This window comes from Melopsittacus undulatus, chromosome 12 (genome assembly GCF_012275295.1).
Source record: "Melopsittacus undulatus isolate bMelUnd1 chromosome 12, bMelUnd1.mat.Z, whole genome shotgun sequence".
In the NCBI taxonomy this organism is placed as follows: Eukaryota; Metazoa; Chordata; class Aves; order Psittaciformes; family Psittaculidae; genus Melopsittacus; species Melopsittacus undulatus.
The window spans coordinates 5566600-5583344 of record NC_047538.1 but is presented as its reverse complement, the minus strand read 5'-3'; the positions used below and the strand labels follow the sequence as shown (position 1 = coordinate 5583344).

The following is a 16745-nucleotide window of genomic DNA, read 5'->3' as shown; positions in this document are numbered from 1 at the left end:
CAAAAAGCTTTTGTCTTCCATTCTCCAGAGATTGCACAGTAGGAGTGTGTTAGTTCATGCTCACTCCTGGAAGGTCCTCAGCTTACCTGTGGCTTGCAGGGCTAGAAAGAAGTTCTTGGTTCCTAATTTTAGTATCACTTGGCCACAAGCAGTTAACCTCTGAAGTATCAAAATGTAAGGCTACCTATAGGTAATGATATCATCATGACATGGGGATGGGGCTTTGGGAGGTTAAGTTCTCCAATTAAACCTTTTTTAGTTGTCTTCATTATGTTTGGTCTAAAAATATTCTCTCAGTTTTCCATCCTGGCTCAGATCTTCATTGTTTGACTTCATAATTTGGATGAGAAGCCCTCGAGGTTTGTGTAGCAGAGCCATGAAGTAAGCCTACAAAATCATTTCTGAAGGAAAAAAGGTAAATCTGCCAAGATTAGTCTCACATTGTGTCTTAACACAAAGCAGATGTCATTAGCATTCTCTGGATGAAAAGTCATTCTGTAATACTTTGGTTTGGGGCTGAAAAGCTGCAGGGAGTTGCTGCTTTTTTATATTTAAAGGAGGAAAGCACCCACAACTTGACAGCTTCTGAAAGTTCATGCTTAAAAGGCCTATTTGTATCTTTTCAAAGACCAAGTTTAACAATGAGATTATCTTTGATTGATACTTGTTAAATTAATGCACCTCACCGAAGGCAATGCCTTGTAGCACTTCCAACCATTTATCTTTGTTCAGGGTTTTAAAAAGCAGTGTCTGGATTTAACTTAGTAGGGTACAGTTGAATTTTGCCCTCCTGCTTCTGAACTAAGAGCAGCTACCTTTATAGCTGGTTTTGTTACACTACACACGACCGTTAATGATGTGTCCGTTTATTCCTAGGAACGGAATTCATACCCACACTACTGTGCAGTCACCTTCAGACTACCAAAGACAGCACCTGGAGATGAGCCTGTGAGCAGGTCAGAGCCTCCGAGAGGAATCCAAGGTGAAGAGTTCTTTCTGGATTCCTTTTCTGGTTTGTCCTATAGGGAGGAGGTAATTATCATTTGTAAAAGATCTTAGCACCTCGCCATAATTTATATTGCAAGAGTGATTTACACCATCTGGGGTCTGAAGTGCACTAAAAGTGATCTAAGGACTCCCCTTAATTGCAGTGAGCTATGAGGCAAGCCTTTGAACTGTGTTAGGGGCCAGCTTCACCAGCTGCAGCCTTTTGAATTGAAGTGTAAGCAGTTTTTGACTGCACAGAGCAAGCTGTGTTGATATTTAATAATTGATTTCCTCAGTGGCACGTATATGGAATGCTCAGGGAAGGAGGCCAGGATGTGCAGGCTGATGGAGAATTTTCCATCTTCAGTTTTTCATCATCTTAAAGTCAAGTAGGGAGTAAATTGTTGTTTCTTCCTCAAGTGTGGACATGTTCCAAGTGCCCTGCAGGATGAGTTGTAGTAGTTTACTCTGCTGAATTCCTGTGAAGGCACTTCTTTGTTGTTACAGTGCCTTGATGTGCGTATTTATAACTGACCTGGCGCAGCAGAGCAGCCACTTGGCAGTGTAGTGCTTCAGCTCCCTTCTGAAGTGAATCTAGTAAATGGGAGGATGGAGGGGATAGGGAATTAATTCCTGTGCCTGTGTGTCCTCCAGAGAGGAATGTAATGGTTTACCTTGAAAGCTCAGGCCTTCATTCAGCTGTCCAGGCATTGTGAGCACATCCTAGATGTATGTAATGTTTTGGGGTTTTTTTGATGTTATACATGAGTCCCCAGCTGATCTTCTGAGAGAGCCACAAAGTGGAGAAAATCTGGAGCAGCTCACACTAGCCAAAGACAGAAGAGATGGGCACAGCTTGACAGGACACTATTGTAAAGAGAGAAGACTTTCACAGGACCACCCAGCAGGGCAGTAATAAGGATTTTCTGAGCCTCAGTGTACCATTCAGCTACTGCACCAAACTGCTTCCAACCATTGTCTTCTTGCTGGGTTTAGTCTCCTCTTTCCCAGCCCCAGGTGCCCTGGGGGTGTGTGGCGGCCCCTGCGTGCTCTGCAGAAGCCCCTCAGCCTGGCTCCTCCCTCTCTTCTCTCCTTATAACAGCGTTGGCTGTGAGTGCAGCATCCCAGCAGTTGCCTGATGCCTGCTCATCGAGTCGCTGCTCCAGTGCCCCATCAGGAAACGGACTAGGAGAGAGGAGAAAGTAACCGCTGTAAGTGAGCTACTGCCTCCAGTCACTGCACTTATTGTAGATGGCAAGGACCAACGCCTGTGTGCAGCAGGCTGTCTCCTTCCTAGCTCATGGCTGTTCACCTTTTCCACTGCTGTGTTCATATTGATGCCTGCTGGCAGCACTGCAGACAGAAGACTGGCTGAGGAGTAATGGTGTCTTCTTTGGTTCACAGGCTGAAAAGCGTCTGAGGAGTGAGAGCTGATTCTAGCAAAGCAACTGTTTAAGTCCTTAGTTTGTTTTGCTGTAAAGCTAGCCTGAGGAAACTTGGTAGCATCTCCTCAGGTGGATGGTGAATGGATGTTGCAGTGATTAATCTAAACAGTACCTCAGGAACTCTTTACACACTGGGAGGCACTAAAACCCTTCGCTCTCCCTTTATTCTAAGGGATTCTGGTTGTCCCTAAATGACTTCAGTATAAATCAGAGCCAGGGAAGTTTATCAGCCTTTGCTAAAAGTCTGTGGTTTTCATTTTTGCACATAGTTACACTGTATTTGTTCTTTCAGACAGCAACAGTGTGTTACAGCGCTCTCTTTTCAGGGGATGCAAGCAATACATTACCAGCTCTAATTAGCTTTTTTATGAAGCAGACTACTTGTAATAAAGCTCATTTTGTAGTTTGTACTGAGCTGCATGGAGAAAGTAGTAGTAATTCACAGGTGAAATCTACCAGGAAACAAGCAGACTGATCCATAACTCCAGTGTCAGTCTCCTCCTTTGGTGCTTTTGCAAGGATCAGAACATTCCCATTTGAAGTATTTTTCACAGCAAAGACAATGTTTAAATTAAACTCAGAAAGAATTTTCTGTGTTCATTTTATTCACTCGTCTCATTAGGTGAAAAATGTAGAGAAGCTGAGGGAAGGAAGCTCCTGAGCTGTAGTGCCAAGAGCTTTCCAGGAGGGCAGGTTTGGGGAAGCATTCAAGATGAGGTAAGATGAACTGAAGCCATGTTTCTGAGCAGCAACAGAGGCAGCTAACACTGTATGTAGTGTAGGATTTTTTTTGTCTACAGTCTCCTAAAAGGTAAGTTTTCATTTTTTAATATGTTTTTTATTGTTTCTGGGATAACAGTGTCCTGAACCTTGGTTGATGCTATGACAACACATACAATCCAAAATATTGCTGCAGCTGAAGACTTATTGTAACCTGGCCTTGATGGTTTTTCGTAGTTCTCTTGCTGTTTTACAATAACAAATGTACAACTGTTTCAAGCCCTGCAGGGATTTCATTGCAGTTTGAACTGAAAAAAGTTAACTGAAAATATGCTGGTTTCTGCCCTCCTCTGCCTGTCCCTTTCCCTTGTTCAGTTACAGGCAGGAGGCTGAGATGGAAGAGGGCTTCAGAAGCAATTTCTCTTGTCTCTAGATTTCTTTTATTATGCCTCTTCATACTCTAAAATTTCTGTGAGAGCATCTTCCATTTCCCAGAGCACAAGGGCCTGGCTCTCAGGAGCTCTTCAGCTGCTTCCTTCCGGGAGCCCATGGATGTGTGTCCCCTCCTTTCCCACATCCATGGGTTTGTGTCCCCTCTCAGGGCACATACCTATGTCAGCCCCTCTCCAGAGCCTGCAGGTTCATGGTGGCAAACCTCTCCTTTGTGGAGAGCTGACCAGCAGAGACACAGCCCAACATCTGTGATAAATCCACTCTCCAGGATGGTCACATCCTTTCTGCTGCTCTAAGCTGCTCAGCAGACTCTCCTTGAATACTTGTATGGCTGGGCTCAGAGGTGACTCTGTTTTCACCCGGAGGCCTTTGCTTGACTTGGGACCCTTCAGAATGAGTTGCAGAAAATCCAGGATGTACTGATTTTAACCCAGCATTGAGGATCTCTAAACGCAGCTGTAACTTCTTGCCTTTCACCTCCAGCAGGAAGTTTCCTTTAGGCAGAAGATATTTCTGTTACAATGGACAAAGGTCTTTCCTTCCTTCTCTGTGTGATTACAACCATGCTGCTCCTGGGAGAGTCAAGCCGGACAGGTGAGAATAATGGTCCAAACCCGCTGCCTGGATCCTCATCTGGGTTTGTTGTTCTTTACAGAGTCAATACTTTCAGTCTTTAACTGCTAGTGCTTATTTTGCCTGATTTTCTTATTCTTCAGCAGCTTATTCTGCTGGTCCTATCAGCATAGGATTTTGCTTTTGAACTGGATATTAAGATATCACCAGGGCCTAGCTTGTTATTGCTGCTTGTGATTGTGTGCTTAGTGCCTTTGCTGCTGTATCTGTAAATCAGGTGACAGAGATGAGGGCAGGTTAAAAAGCCTAGAAAAAGGGTGTCTAGGTGTCTTTGAACACCATCACTGTGGTTAAAGCTGTTTCTTACGGTCACAACCTGTATGCAGGGAGACAAATGCTGGCAAAGGATGCAAAGACAAGGCTCCCAGCCTAGAGAGAGGGTGGGGTAGAAAACTGCGGTGAGGTGGCCAGTGCTTAACAGTGCTACGAGCTTTTCCACAGGAAGCTAAGCAAGCAGCCAGCTCCCATTGGAAGGCTGGGCATGTCAGAGGAGAAGGGGTAAGGATGAGGCTGACTTTTGCCACTGCAGCCACCAGCCTGTGGGGAACAAGAGCGGAAGGATGAGCCTCTTCTTTGTCTTCTGTTTTTCATAGAATCTCCCAGTGAGGACTTGGCTTCTGAAGTGTCACAGCCATGAGCTGTGAGCGAGTGCTGCGACTTGGTTACTTATGGTCCTTTCAGGAGTTCTTACAATGGGGCTTTGAACAGCTGCATCCAGTGCCACTGTGGGGGAGCTGAGGCCCTCAGTACAGGCTGTTTTCTTCCAGAAGACCCTAGCAGGTCTTCAAAAAGAAGCCTCAAAAAGCTTTTAGTGGCTTTAATGAGTTTCTAAAGGGAGACAAGAGAACTCCTTTGTGAAGATTTCCAGCTCCCATGGAGAACTGTAGTGGAGAGGGAAAAAACAGGTTTTGTTTCACTATAATGTAGAGTTCAGCACAAGGCCAAAAACAGCAAAACCAAAGGATGAATGATACATAATGAATGAATATGTTGTTATATTTAATGAAAACCTCACAGCTTTTGCTTGAAAGAGTGAAAACGCTCTTAATTTTTGGTGTTATCTGGAGGGATTTTTGGCTTTTCCACTGTGAATTCTTTGATTCCCAGGAGCAAAGCTGTGCGTGTTCTAGGAGAAGCAACCTGGGCTATTAGTGAGTCGTACATTGACACAACTGTGGGGTCAGTTCTGCATCTCAGACACTGTAGTTTTGCTCTTTTGCAGCTGGGGTGAAACAGGGGGATTCTCCTGAGGATTAAGGAAAGAGAAGCTGTGGATCAAATAATTTAACAGGAGTTGTTGGAAGTCACACAGCAGAGCAGAGAGTAGAACCCAGCAGCAAGACTGACCCCAGTAAAAGCACTTGGTGTTTTTACTAAAGAGGGGAGTATCATTACCCTGGTTTTACAGATGGGAAACAAAGGCACAGGAAGGAGAATTAATACCCAAAAGGTCAACAGTGGTTTGGCATTTGGTCTCCACTCTGTGCTGTTCACAGAGTTGTTCCTGGCTCCCATCACTCTTAAACCCCGTCATTTTTATGGACTTCCCTCACTCTCTATTCCTTGATGGGACACAGAGAGCAGGCAACCCCAGAGAGGCTTCCTGGCCCCTCTTGCTGTTGATTCCTGGTTTTGGACGTGGCCCTTTTGGAGGCTTTAGTTTTCAGAGGAATGGAAAGTCAGGTGCTTGGAAATTGAGGGGGGAACAGAGCAGAACATAGTGGAGAAAAGTTTGTATCCTAATGGGTGCAGCCCGCCATATCTTGGAACTTAATAGTGATGGGCTGTTTGCAGGGCTTTTCCTTAGGGATATCGATGGGGGTTTGCTGGAGTTAGAGGGAAATCTCAATTGTGTGAAGCAGCAGAACTGGCTTTTCACCTCACTGGGGAGGACAGTCAGGAAATAAGCCAGCTGATCCTGCAGAATCAGTGTGTGTGTGACAGCCTTCATCACTGGGTTACAGTCAGAACCTTTCGTAGTCTGAATCTGGCTGTGGCTGTTCCTGCTCCTGTTTCACACTAGCACTGTGCTGTGAATGAACAAACCTGAACTGCTGCAGCCATGAGCTGGTGAGGCCAGGACAGTCATTCTGCTGTTGAAGTGCAGTACGAATGAGGGTGTGAAATGTCACTTTTGAGGAGCTGTAAATAAAAGCCCTGCAAGAAGCTGATGATGTTGTTGTGTTTTTCAGGAACCTCAAGGAATGACGATGCTCTGAGTCAGGTACGTTTGAGCTCCCTGGAGCAGAGCTGCCAATGAAGGTGTGTGTGCAACAGACAAGAAATAGATGTGGTCACAGTGTGCAATGCTTTTAATCCATGAAGTTATCATTTTGAATACATTTCTGTGATTGGTGCTGGCCCTGTCTGAGTCTGTGTGTGTCCATGCTGGGGTTTTGCTTTCCTTTAGTCCAGAATTCAAAACTCAGCCATGCCCAGGGCAGAAGCTGCCTCCAGCCACTGACTGTTTTGTCTGCCACAGGCACTGATCTCTTTGGGAGCCCGTGTGCCCTGTGTGCTGCATGGCAACGTTTAAAGTGACTTTTATTCAGGCAAAGAATCCTGACAACAGGCAGTGAAGGGAAATGGTTGTGATGGCTCAGTTCCTGTTGGGGAACCACAGTGGTGGGGTTGCTGCAGCTCACAAGGGCAGATTTACAGCTGGTTTAGCACAGGAGATCCCCCTGACACCCCCTCATTCATGCTCCATTTCTTGATCTGCAGGGCATTGACTCGAGGGTACCAGAAGCGGCTCTTCCGACTCTGACCGTCACGACCATCCTGGTGAGGCAGTGGCACAGCTCTGGGGTGGCTGGGATGTGGCTGGGGTCAAGCTTTGCCTTTTCTTTCCACCCATATGTTTGCAAGTGGATTTTTGTGCCAGCGCCTCAGCACCCTCACAGGGAAGAGCTTCTGCCTAAGAGCTCAGCTCAGTCTCCCCTCTAGCAGGTTTAAGCCGTTCCCCTTGGCCTGTCCCTACAGACCCTTGTTCAAAGCCCATCTCCAGGTTTCCTGTAGCCCCTTTTAGGCACTGGGAGACTGTTCCAAGGTCCCTGCAGGCTCTGGAAGCCTGGAACTCTGTGTTTTTCCCCCAACATGCAGGAAGATCCCTACGTCATGGTGAGGAGTGCGGAGCTGGAGGGATACTGCATCGACCTGCTGAAGGCTCTGGCTGCGATGCTCCGGTTCCGCTACAGGGTGAAGGTGGTGGGCGATGGGCAGTATGGAGCTGTTGCTCCCGGTGGGAACTGGACCGGGATGATCGGTGAAGTTCTGAGACGGGTAATTTTCCATCTGTGGTGTTCCAAAGTGGGCTCCAGGAGGGCAGAGCAGCTCCGGGATCTGCGTAGGGACCAAGCAGCTTGGGGTCATCCTGACTGGGGGGTAGAACTCATGAGTAGCAAGACCTATGGTTGGGTTTGGCCTACGAGTATGGAAACCAAGGAACAAGGAGGCGATGGCCACAGCAGGAGCTCACTGTTAGAAAGAGGCGCTCCTGGGCTTGTCTCAGAGGCCACCCAGGGTTTCTTGGAGCTCTGAGGGACTGCACAGACACCTCAGCTCCGTAGCAAAACAAAGGTAAAAGGAAAACTTGCCTTGAACCTGACCCCTTCAGACACTGGAGCCTCAGCCAGTCTGTGATGCTGTGGCTGGAAACCAGAAGGCCCAGATTCCAGCCCACAGCCTGCAGCCATCAGTGCAAAGCTGCCCTGTTTGTCAGAGCTGTCTGTGGCTTAGGGCAGTGACCGGAGCTGCAGCCCTGCCTCAGCCTGGGGAGGTCTCTGCTTGCCTGCAGGATCTTCAGGCAGGTTGAGGGTCCCTTGGTTTCCTCCCCACCTCGCAGGAAGCAGACATTGCAGTGGCACCGCTGACAGTCACATCAGCGAGGGAAGAGGTGGTCTCCTTCACCACCCCATTCCTGCAGACCGGCATTGGAATCCTGCTCCGCAAGGAAACCCTCTCTCAGGAGATGTCGTTCTTCCACTTCCTGGCTCCTTTCAGCAAGGAGACCTGGACCGGCCTCTTGTTTGCCTACATGCTGACGTGCTTCTGCCTCTTCCTTGTTGCCAGGTACGAATGAATTTGTTCCCCAGGTTTTGGTCAAGTCAGCTCCTTTCTCAGCTCTGGAGAGACCTCCGTTTTAAAGGAAGCACCTGGGTGTATTTTGCTTTGAGGAACCTTCTGTACAGGTCCAGAACCAGGGCCAACAAAGCTTAAGTAATGTCAGCATGAAGAGCACAAGATCTCTGGATGTGGCCTACCTAGGGTTGCTGAGAGCACTGTGTGCTTTGTACTTCAGCTCTTCCTTCTCACCCTTATCAGAGTCTGCTTTGAACTATGACCATGTTCCCATGGGCAGGTCCCTCTCCTGTATTTTTGTGCACTGTGTCCTGCATTGAGTGATGGAAGATTCTCTCTGCCACCCCTCCACTCTTTCCCAAGAGATTCAGCTTCCCCTGCTTTCTTAGGCTGCACTAATGCTCTCTGCAGCTGCAGTCTTGAACAAAAGCCCTACTGCTGGAGCCCTGGCCTCCTCAGGTGAAAGAGGAGCTGCCATGCATAGAAGCGGCATTTTCAGTCTGATCTGCACTGCTGCACTCACATTGCAGGATGGTTTAGATCTATTTTTCCCCTGAATGTCTTGTTTTATCCTGTCATTTTCCCACAGGCTGAGCCCCTGTGAATGGAATGAGCCAAAGAATGAAGAGAACCACTTCACCTTCTTAAACAGCCTCTGGTTTGGAGCAGGAGCCCTTACCCTGCAAGGTGAGCTGGAGAACAGGCAACAGGGGGGCTCTGGTGGGGGTATGGTGTTTGTATATCCAGCTCTGGTGTGTCTGTAGCTGCTCTGGGGAATGTGAAGGTAACCACTGCACTGGTGCTTTGTAGAGGCGTTTTGTTGTTGCTTTTGGCTGCTGACACTGCTCCAGCTCTGCTGGGCAGGCTGGTGCAGGTCAAAGCAGCCATCGCAGCTCTTCTCAGGTTCATGCAGTCAGTAGCTGCAGGGCAAGTTTAACATTTTGGCCTTTATGCAGAGGGAAGCCTTGAACTCAGGCTCATGGTCTAAAGCTCTTTGTGTCTCTGTTTATGTGTTTTCTCGGCCCCGGTCATGCAGGTGTCACCCCTCGGCCCAAGGCTCTCTCTGTGCGGGTCGTTGCTGCCGTCTGGTGGCTCTTCACCATCGCGCTGCTGGCTGCCTACATTGCCAACTTCACCGCCCTGCTGAGCTCCGGCAGCGAGCAGCTCCCCATCCAGACCTTTGAGGATCTTGTGAAGCAAAGGAAGCTGGAGTTTGGGACACTGGAGGGCTCCTCTACCTTCTACTTCTTCAAGGTATCTGTTTAGTTCATCTCTTCCTCCACCTTTTCTCAGGGAGAAAAGCCTGTAAAGGACCATGTGTTTATAGTGCATTCCTTTACAAGCCTGCAGGGGCTGTCCTTGTGTGCCTCGAACAAGTTATTTTGCAACCACTGCACATATGGGCAGATTTTACGTGATGGTTTTGCACTTCAGTTGACACTTGGATTTTTGGGCTGCAGAACTCCAAGAATCCCATCCATCAGATGATCTATGAGTACATGGACAAGAGACGAGACCACGTTCTAGTCAAGACCTACCAGGAGGCAGTTCAGCGGGTGATGGAGTCCAACTATGCCTTCATTGGGGAATCCATCTCCCAGGACCTAGCTGCTGCCCGGCACTGCAACCTCATCAGGGCCCCTGAAGTTATCGGAGCCAGAGGGTTTGGCATTGCCACCACCCAGGGTTAGTCTGTGTCCTGCTCCTGCCCCCCTCTCCACTTGGAACCATGGAATGGTTTGGGTTGGAAGGGACCTTCACAGCTCATCCAGCCCCATGCAATGAGCAGGGACATCTTCAACTAGAGCAGGTTGCTCAGAACCACATACAGCCTGGCCTGGAATGTCTCCAGGGAGGGGGGAGCCACCACCTCTCTGGGCAGCCTGTGCCAGGCTTTGAGCACCCTCAGTGTAAACCATTTCTTCCCCACATCCAACTTGAATCTCCCCTCCTTTAGTTTTAAGCCAGGCACCTCATCCCCTCAGCCTCCTGCTTCAGACCCCAGCGTTTCTTGGTGCATAGCAGAGGATTGCTCAGATGTGCTCTGAGCTGTCCCGGGCTCTCCTCACTCTCTCATTCTCCCCCCTCCAGCATCCCCATGGACAAAGCAGCTCTCTGTGGCCGTCCTCAAGCTGCGTGAGTCCGGGGACCTGGACTACCTGCGCAACAAGTGGTGGGAGAGCAGCTGCCTCCACAGGAGCCGTGAGCGGTGGAGCCCTCTGCAGCCCCAGGCACTGGGGGGGCTCTTCCTCACCCTGGCCATTGGCCTGGCCCTGGGTGTGATTGCAGCCGTGGCCGAGCTCTCCAACAAGAGCAGACGCGCTGCTGGGCATGCCAAGGTGGGTGACGGGTTTATCTCCTGCCCTCATTCCCTGTATCCCACCAGATTAGCAGGAACAAGCTTGGTACCAGCCTGATCCTGCTTTTTCTGAGGAAAGCAGTGCAGTGACAGGGGAAGACATCGTATCTTTAAAGAACTGGGGTTTCATGGCTTGGGCTGGGTGACAGATTTCTAGCCTGGAAATAATAGCCAGGGCAACGATAACAAAATACCCTCCCACCAATACCCTCCCTGCCAAAATACTAAGTAGAAACATCTGCTCGGTTCCTTGGCAGCCCAAGTGCATTCTGGTGTGCTCAGTGTGTACAGAGGACAATAGATCACCAGTAACAAGTTTATTCTCAAGTATGGCTCCTCTCAAGTCACTTGACAACCAGGAGAACACATGTAAATGAAACTGCACTAGAATCTGAGTGTCCGTCCCTCTTCCCTGCCTGTTCCAGGGGCGGGTTGTGCACCCTTTCCCAGGACACTGAAACACCCATCCCTGTGTTTCCTCCCTTTTGTCTTCCAGAAATCTTGCTGTGCTGTTTTCACAGAGGAAATCTGCACTCGTCTGCACATAAAGAAAAACACGAGACAGAGCCAGGAGACTTCAGGGAGGGCCAATGCTTAACAGTTCTGTCCTGAAGGAACAGGCCTGTGTTAGGTTCATACCATGTGTATTTCATACGAACTACATCAATGTAGAAAGATGTTTCTCTGCAGGTCTAGGGTGTTAGTTTTCTAATTACACACACACAGAGCACTTCTGGATTGGTGGAGCTGGATGCAGAAGAAAATTAAGTGACTTGGAAGAATTTAAATCCATGAGGAATAGAGGGTAACTTAACAGGGAGCTTAACGATGTGAGATACAGCTGAGGTGGCTGCAGCGGTGGGTCTGTATTTAGTTTAGAAGTTCACTGTGTAAGTACATGAACACCTGGAGGAGTCAGTGACTTGGGACAGTTCATACAGAGCCTCTGCTTACTACTGACAGCCTGAGGTACAGCCTTGGAAAGGGAAAGCTCTCTCTTAGCTGCCTGTTCTCATCAAGAGCTGCTGCTGAAATGTGCCAGTTACAAACTGCCCCCTTCTGAGCAGATGCTGCTCACTGGGAAGATTGGTTCTGATGAGGAATAACAGAGCTGAGGCATAACCCCCAACGGTGGGACTTAACTGAATCCCCTGCAGTGCCCTGAGGGAACCCACACAACTGAGGAATTACTGGACATAAGAAATGCCAGATGTGGACTTGTCCTTGTCCGGTTCCCATCAGGGACCAGTTTCACTGCTGAGCCATAGAGGGTTAACAGTTTACCTGGTCAAGAGCTACTGAGGAAGACTGAAGGTTGAAATCCAGCAGTACCAGAGTGTGAAGCCTGGTTATGGGTCAAGTGAAGTACAAGTTCCCCAGGCAAGGGTGAGGCTGTGGGCACTGGGCATTAGCCTCTTGCTTGCAAAGAAGAATCTTTGGACTCAAAGGGAGCAGCTGGCTCAGCTGTGTATTACACAGTTCTCCCATTCAGAGCTGGAATGGCTGATGCAAAGTTCATGGTTAAATTACTCCATTTAGGTTCTGCACAGCCCCGAGGAAAGAAGGCAAATTCAGTCACTTGGGAATGGCTTTAACTGCATTGCAGGAACCAACAGACTAACTCCTACCCATCCCAGCATTAAATAACTGAAGGCAACAGAACCTAACGTGCCTGCAACAGGAGGAGGATAGCTGGGTGCTCCTCAACAGAGCACTTCACATTCACTTTGAGGGTAACTTAGTAAGACTAAACTTCATCAAACTGTGGCTGAGTAATTTCATGTAGTTGCAGAATTCCCCTCCCAGCCCAACTGGTAACAAGAACAAACAGGGAAAGCAACAGGAGCTACGGGTTCTTCCAACTGGTGGTAAACCAGTGCTGTCCAGTTAGCCCAGATCAGGACAGCTCTGTTTTAAACATAGCATAAGTGATGCTTCTTAGGTTAGAAGGTGGATCAGTCCTTCAGTCAACTTAACTGCAAAGAGCATAAAACACTTTAGCTAAGTTTAAAAGCTGACATGGGTAACACAGTGTCAGACTGACTTATCTCTTCAGAACTACTTGGTGTGTGCCATGTCCTTGCTGGCAGAGTAGGCAGAGATGTATAAAAAAAGGTTTCGTTGACATTTAAATATATTTCTATATGAATGTCTCACAGAACAAAAAAATAAAGTCTTTCCATCACAAATACTGCAGCATGAAAATAAACACTTACCAAAATAAACAATGAGTGATATACATATATATATTTGGGGGTGTATACTATAGAGTGAATCATATTGTTGCTTTTTAAGTCACAAAAGCACAATATAAATACGGAATTTCCTATGAACTCTTTTTCCCTGTTGTAATAAAAATACATTCTTTACAGTTAGAGTAAAACTAGTGCAAGTCCGTGCTGCTGCTGCCGCTGCGGGCCAGCCCCCATCATTGACACGGCACTTCATACTTAAAGATGACGCTGAAGATCTTCCCCCCCAGGCGGTCAGCGAGCCACGAGTTCTTGATCACAGCCAGCTTGAGGCTCTCGCACTTGAAAGCCGCGTAGTAGTTGGTGTGGATGGCGCGGCCCATGCCCTCGATGATGACCAGGTCTGTCTTGCGCTCCCGCACCAGCACAGCCAAGCCTTTGTCCAGACGGCTGAAAGAGAGCTCTGGTTAGGAACAGACCTTACACGTGCCACAGGTGAGAGATGGGTGGTTCTAAGGGCGCTGGACATGAAATGTGGTGGGATATGGCTTTTTTCAGTGATATCCAGTGATAGGACAAGGGGCAATGGGTGTAAACTGGAGCATAGGAGGTTCCACGTTAACATCAGGAAGAACTTCTTTACTGTAAGAGTGACAGAGCACTGGAACAGGTTGTCCAGGGGGGTTGTGGACTCTCCTACGTTGGAGATATTCAAGGCCCGCCTGGACAAGTTCTTGTGTGATGTACTCTAGGTTTCCCTGCTCTTGCAGGGGGGTTGGACGAGATGATCTTTCGAGGTCCCTTCCAACCCTCAGGATTCTGTGATTCTGTGATATGGCTTTTCACCTGCAATTACTGATGCCAATAAACAGGAACACTTAAAGGCAATGAGACTGAATCGTAGTTTTAAAGCTCCATCCCCAGCACACTTGGGATTTCCCAGGAAACACACAGGAAAGTTCTGTTCCCCCAGAGAACTGAATTGAGAATAACCAGGTTAACAACATGGAGCACTACCTGTGCCCAAGGGGATTTCCTGGTCATGTGCAGGATTTAACTCAGCTGCTCCCAACCATGGCTGCGTGTCACTGCTCAACACACCATAAGGCAGATACCCAACAACAAGGAAGGGCTGATCAGTATCACAAGACTGTAAATCCAGACTAAGCAACAATACTGGTTGTGTGGAGGTGATTCCTATCAGGAAGGGTGACTGAGATCCTTCAGTGCTAAGTCTCGGGCAGCTGATGGAGACAAAGAACAGATGGGGACTTTGCCAACATACCTGAGATCTAGGCACGGAGAACTCGAGCCCGTCTGAACCAAGAGCAGCTTCTCCTCCTTCAGGGCAGATCTTGAAGAAAGACAAAGACAAAAACATTAAATGTCATGGAAATCTGGTACTAAACCAATGACAACAACTGTCTGAGTCTGCTCTGCAAAGGCTTCTTTCCCCACAAGGGTTCCAGCAGGGAACACAACGCTTCCTTCAACAAAAGGCTTATTTGGTCAGCTGCGTACCCTCCACAGGCCTACTCTGTATGAGACATCTCTGTATTTGCCTCTGTTCTTTCTCACATAGCTTCACGTTTTAGCAGCTTGAGTGCTCATCAGGGAAGACACAGAAAAAAAAACACAATTATGGGTTGTTAATAAAGATCTGATCTGTTCACCTAAGTACAAGTCCCACCTTGGCTTGCTTCCAGGTTCCAGATTTCAGACACAATAAACACAGGGAATATGTAACAAGGAACTTGCTTTTTACCTTCTCTGTACTGTACAATACACAAAGAAGGCTGGGAATTGTACTTACTGAATGATGGGATCCATTGCTGCTATCCGCTCAGTCACGATCAGGGATTCGCTGTAGGTGACGTCGTTCAGGGCAGGGCCAGAGTTACAGGCCAGTATAACCTGAGGTAAGGGTCCAGAAGAGTTCAGTGTTAATGCAGTGCATGTGTGGTGACAGAGCTGCTTGTCTGTTTAAATCATCGTGCCCTGACTTACTGTACAGAAGAGGAAATGCAAAGAGGAAGGCAGGAGGCCCAGAGCTCATTCTCCCTCAGTTAACTGCTATTCTGGGACTTACAACCCTCACAGGGAACAGCTTCTCCCTAAGAGCTCATCTCAGTCTCCCCTCTGGCAGGTTAAAGCCATTCTCCTTGGCCTCTCCCTACAGGCTCTTGCCCAAAGCCCCTCTCCAGCTTTCTTGGAGGCTTTGGAGTTCCAGGGGTTGGGATTAGTCCCAGTTTTGATGCCAGGAGCCAGTCTGGTCAAGAGTACTGCAGGTGGATAGTTAGCAGTTACCAAAGCTCTGTTACCCAGTGAATTCACAATGAAACCCACTTACCTCTGTCCCTCTAGAAAGGAGCTCTCTGACAAAAGGAAAGACTCCTAAAATTATGTCTATTCCACTGTTATCTGCGAAAATTAAGGCACATTTATGAGGGGGACCCTCCTGAAAGAGAAAACCAACGTATTCAGGATTGAGTTCACAGCTCATTTCCGTGCACAGACTGTGTTATTTACAGCTACTCACTTTAAGACCCCACATTTTATAGCCTCACACACTTGGCCATTTTGGTTCTCTAGCAGCAGCACAACTCATCAGAACACCACCTACCCTCAGCCTTAGGGGAAATTAAGTTCCCTGATGGTGTCTTTGCACAGTAATTTAAAGCAGCCTGCAGTAACTTTGATTTCTCTGAGAGGCCCTTCAAACTCCATTAATATACCCTGCACTGGAATTGATTAAAGACAGCAGTTCTGAACAGGAGCATCCTTGGAGGCTGGAGGAGGAGCAGCAGCAGCAGCATGGGCAGCTGCTGGTGTGAGGGTGGTGGTCATTGGGGTGCACCTACCTCAGTGGCTGTTTTAAGCTATCCTGCTGCAGGGTGACAGGATTCCCTCTGCCAGGAAAGGGCAGGGTGGGCTGCTGGGGGCAGTGACATCCTAAAACGCAAAGAGATTCCCTCTCCTCCATTAACCTTTTCATTTGTTCTAAACTCGGCTCCCTCCAGTCCACACCAACAGTAAAAATTCCATGGTGAACAATGCCTAATTCGTAACAAACCACTGGACAGTGCCTGCCATTCCTCAGTTGTCACTGTTTGTTATAGGGGATGAGCTCACAGGTTCTGGTTTAAGACAGAAGGAGTTTGACCTACTCACAGCAAAGCTTTGCCTCCCATTGCCCACAGGGATTTACACAAAGACACAAAAGCTTTTCAATTAACCCTAACGAAGCAGCAATAGAGATCAGAAAGGGCTTTGCTAATTGGTTAGTTGCCTTCAGCAAGCTCCTACATTACTGTTGGCTTTAGGCTGGCTACTCAGTCAGAGTAACAAGCCAAATATGACCTTTGGGCCCAGTGTTCAAAGTTATGGGTCTAGATGTATAGAAATAAATGTCTTTATAAAGCAGGGGCACAACGTGGTTCCTGTGGAACAGCTCTGGGAGCAGCTGGGTTCCAAATGATGTAGATCCTGAAGGAATTCAGCTAAGAAACTTGGTAAGTGATGAAGTGACAGACTAATCCCTTTTATTCCTTTCTTTATGGTATGGTTGCTGAGTTACTGGTACTGGTTTACTATAATGCATTCTGAGTTGTCTGAAGAGACTTCTGTTAAAGCCCAAGATTAATAAGGTGGGTCTCTGATGAATGTATTTAATGACTCGTGGTTAGCAATGATTGTGGGTCATACCTTCAGTCGCTCCAGCCACTGGTTGTAGGAATCTTGTAGCCAGGGACGCTCTGTGTCATAGACAAGATCATGTTAGTGTGGCTTTCAGGCAAAGAGCAATTCTGTATGCTGTGAAAAGCAGGAAGTAGCTCTTCCCAGGTGTTTAAACATTAAAGCATTTGAGCTCAGGGT

General features: G+C 47.9%; 2 protein-coding genes across 5 annotated transcripts in view; one reads left to right on the top strand and one right to left on the bottom strand.

Annotated features, from left to right (window-relative positions):
• The first annotated feature begins 2071 nt into the window (after positions 1-2071).
• On the top strand, positions 2072-13048 carry LOC101869315 (probable glutamate receptor). Of its 4 annotated transcripts, XM_031044335.2 has the most exons (12): positions 2124-2198; positions 3055-3149; positions 4089-4199; positions 6431-6462; positions 6963-7022; positions 7341-7520; positions 8083-8309; positions 8908-9005; positions 9355-9572; positions 9779-10004; positions 10410-10657; positions 11174-13048. In XM_031044335.2, the coding sequence occupies exons 3-12, from the start codon at positions 4127-4129 to the stop codon at positions 11273-11275; spliced, it is 1464 nt and encodes a 487-aa protein (XP_030900195.1). In that variant the 5' UTR covers positions 2124-2198; positions 3055-3149; positions 4089-4126; the 3' UTR covers positions 11276-13048. The 4 variants fall into 4 exon arrangements, with proteins under 4 accessions (XP_030900193.1, XP_005143708.1, XP_030900195.1 ...); XM_031044333.2 differs by lacking the exon at positions 3055-3149 and having other exon boundaries at positions 2072-2198; XM_005143651.3 differs by lacking the exon at positions 3055-3149 and having other exon boundaries at positions 2118-2198; positions 4092-4199.
• The window catches only part of PANK4 (pantothenate kinase 4 (inactive)), a 20712-nt gene continuing 16760 nt past the window's right edge, over positions 12794-16745 (bottom strand). Inside the window, exons 15-19 of the mRNA XM_034068001.1 lie at positions 16575-16624; positions 15220-15327; positions 14683-14783; positions 14155-14223; positions 12794-13319 (exon numbers count right to left, since the gene is read on the bottom strand). Of these exons, the coding sequence (XP_033923892.1) occupies positions 13106-13319; positions 14155-14223; positions 14683-14783; positions 15220-15327; positions 16575-16624 (542 nt within the window). The 3' untranslated portion in view covers positions 12794-13105. The remainder of the gene's footprint in view (positions 13320-14154; positions 14224-14682; positions 14784-15219; positions 15328-16574; positions 16625-16745) is intronic.

Bases quoted from the DNA above. Each gene is read 5' to 3' on its own strand.
- LOC101869315 (XM_031044333.2), top strand. From the start codon at position 4,127: ATGGACAAAGGTCTTTCCTTCCTTCTCTGTGTGATTACAACCATGCTG. The intron at 7,521-8,082 runs GTAATTTTCCAT...CCCACCTCGCAG, and splicing joins TCGGTGAAGTTCTGAGACGG to GAAGCAGACATTGCAGTGGC. The intron at 10,005-10,409 runs GTTAGTCTGTGT...TCCCCCCTCCAG, and splicing joins TGGCATTGCCACCACCCAGG to CATCCCCATGGACAAAGCAG.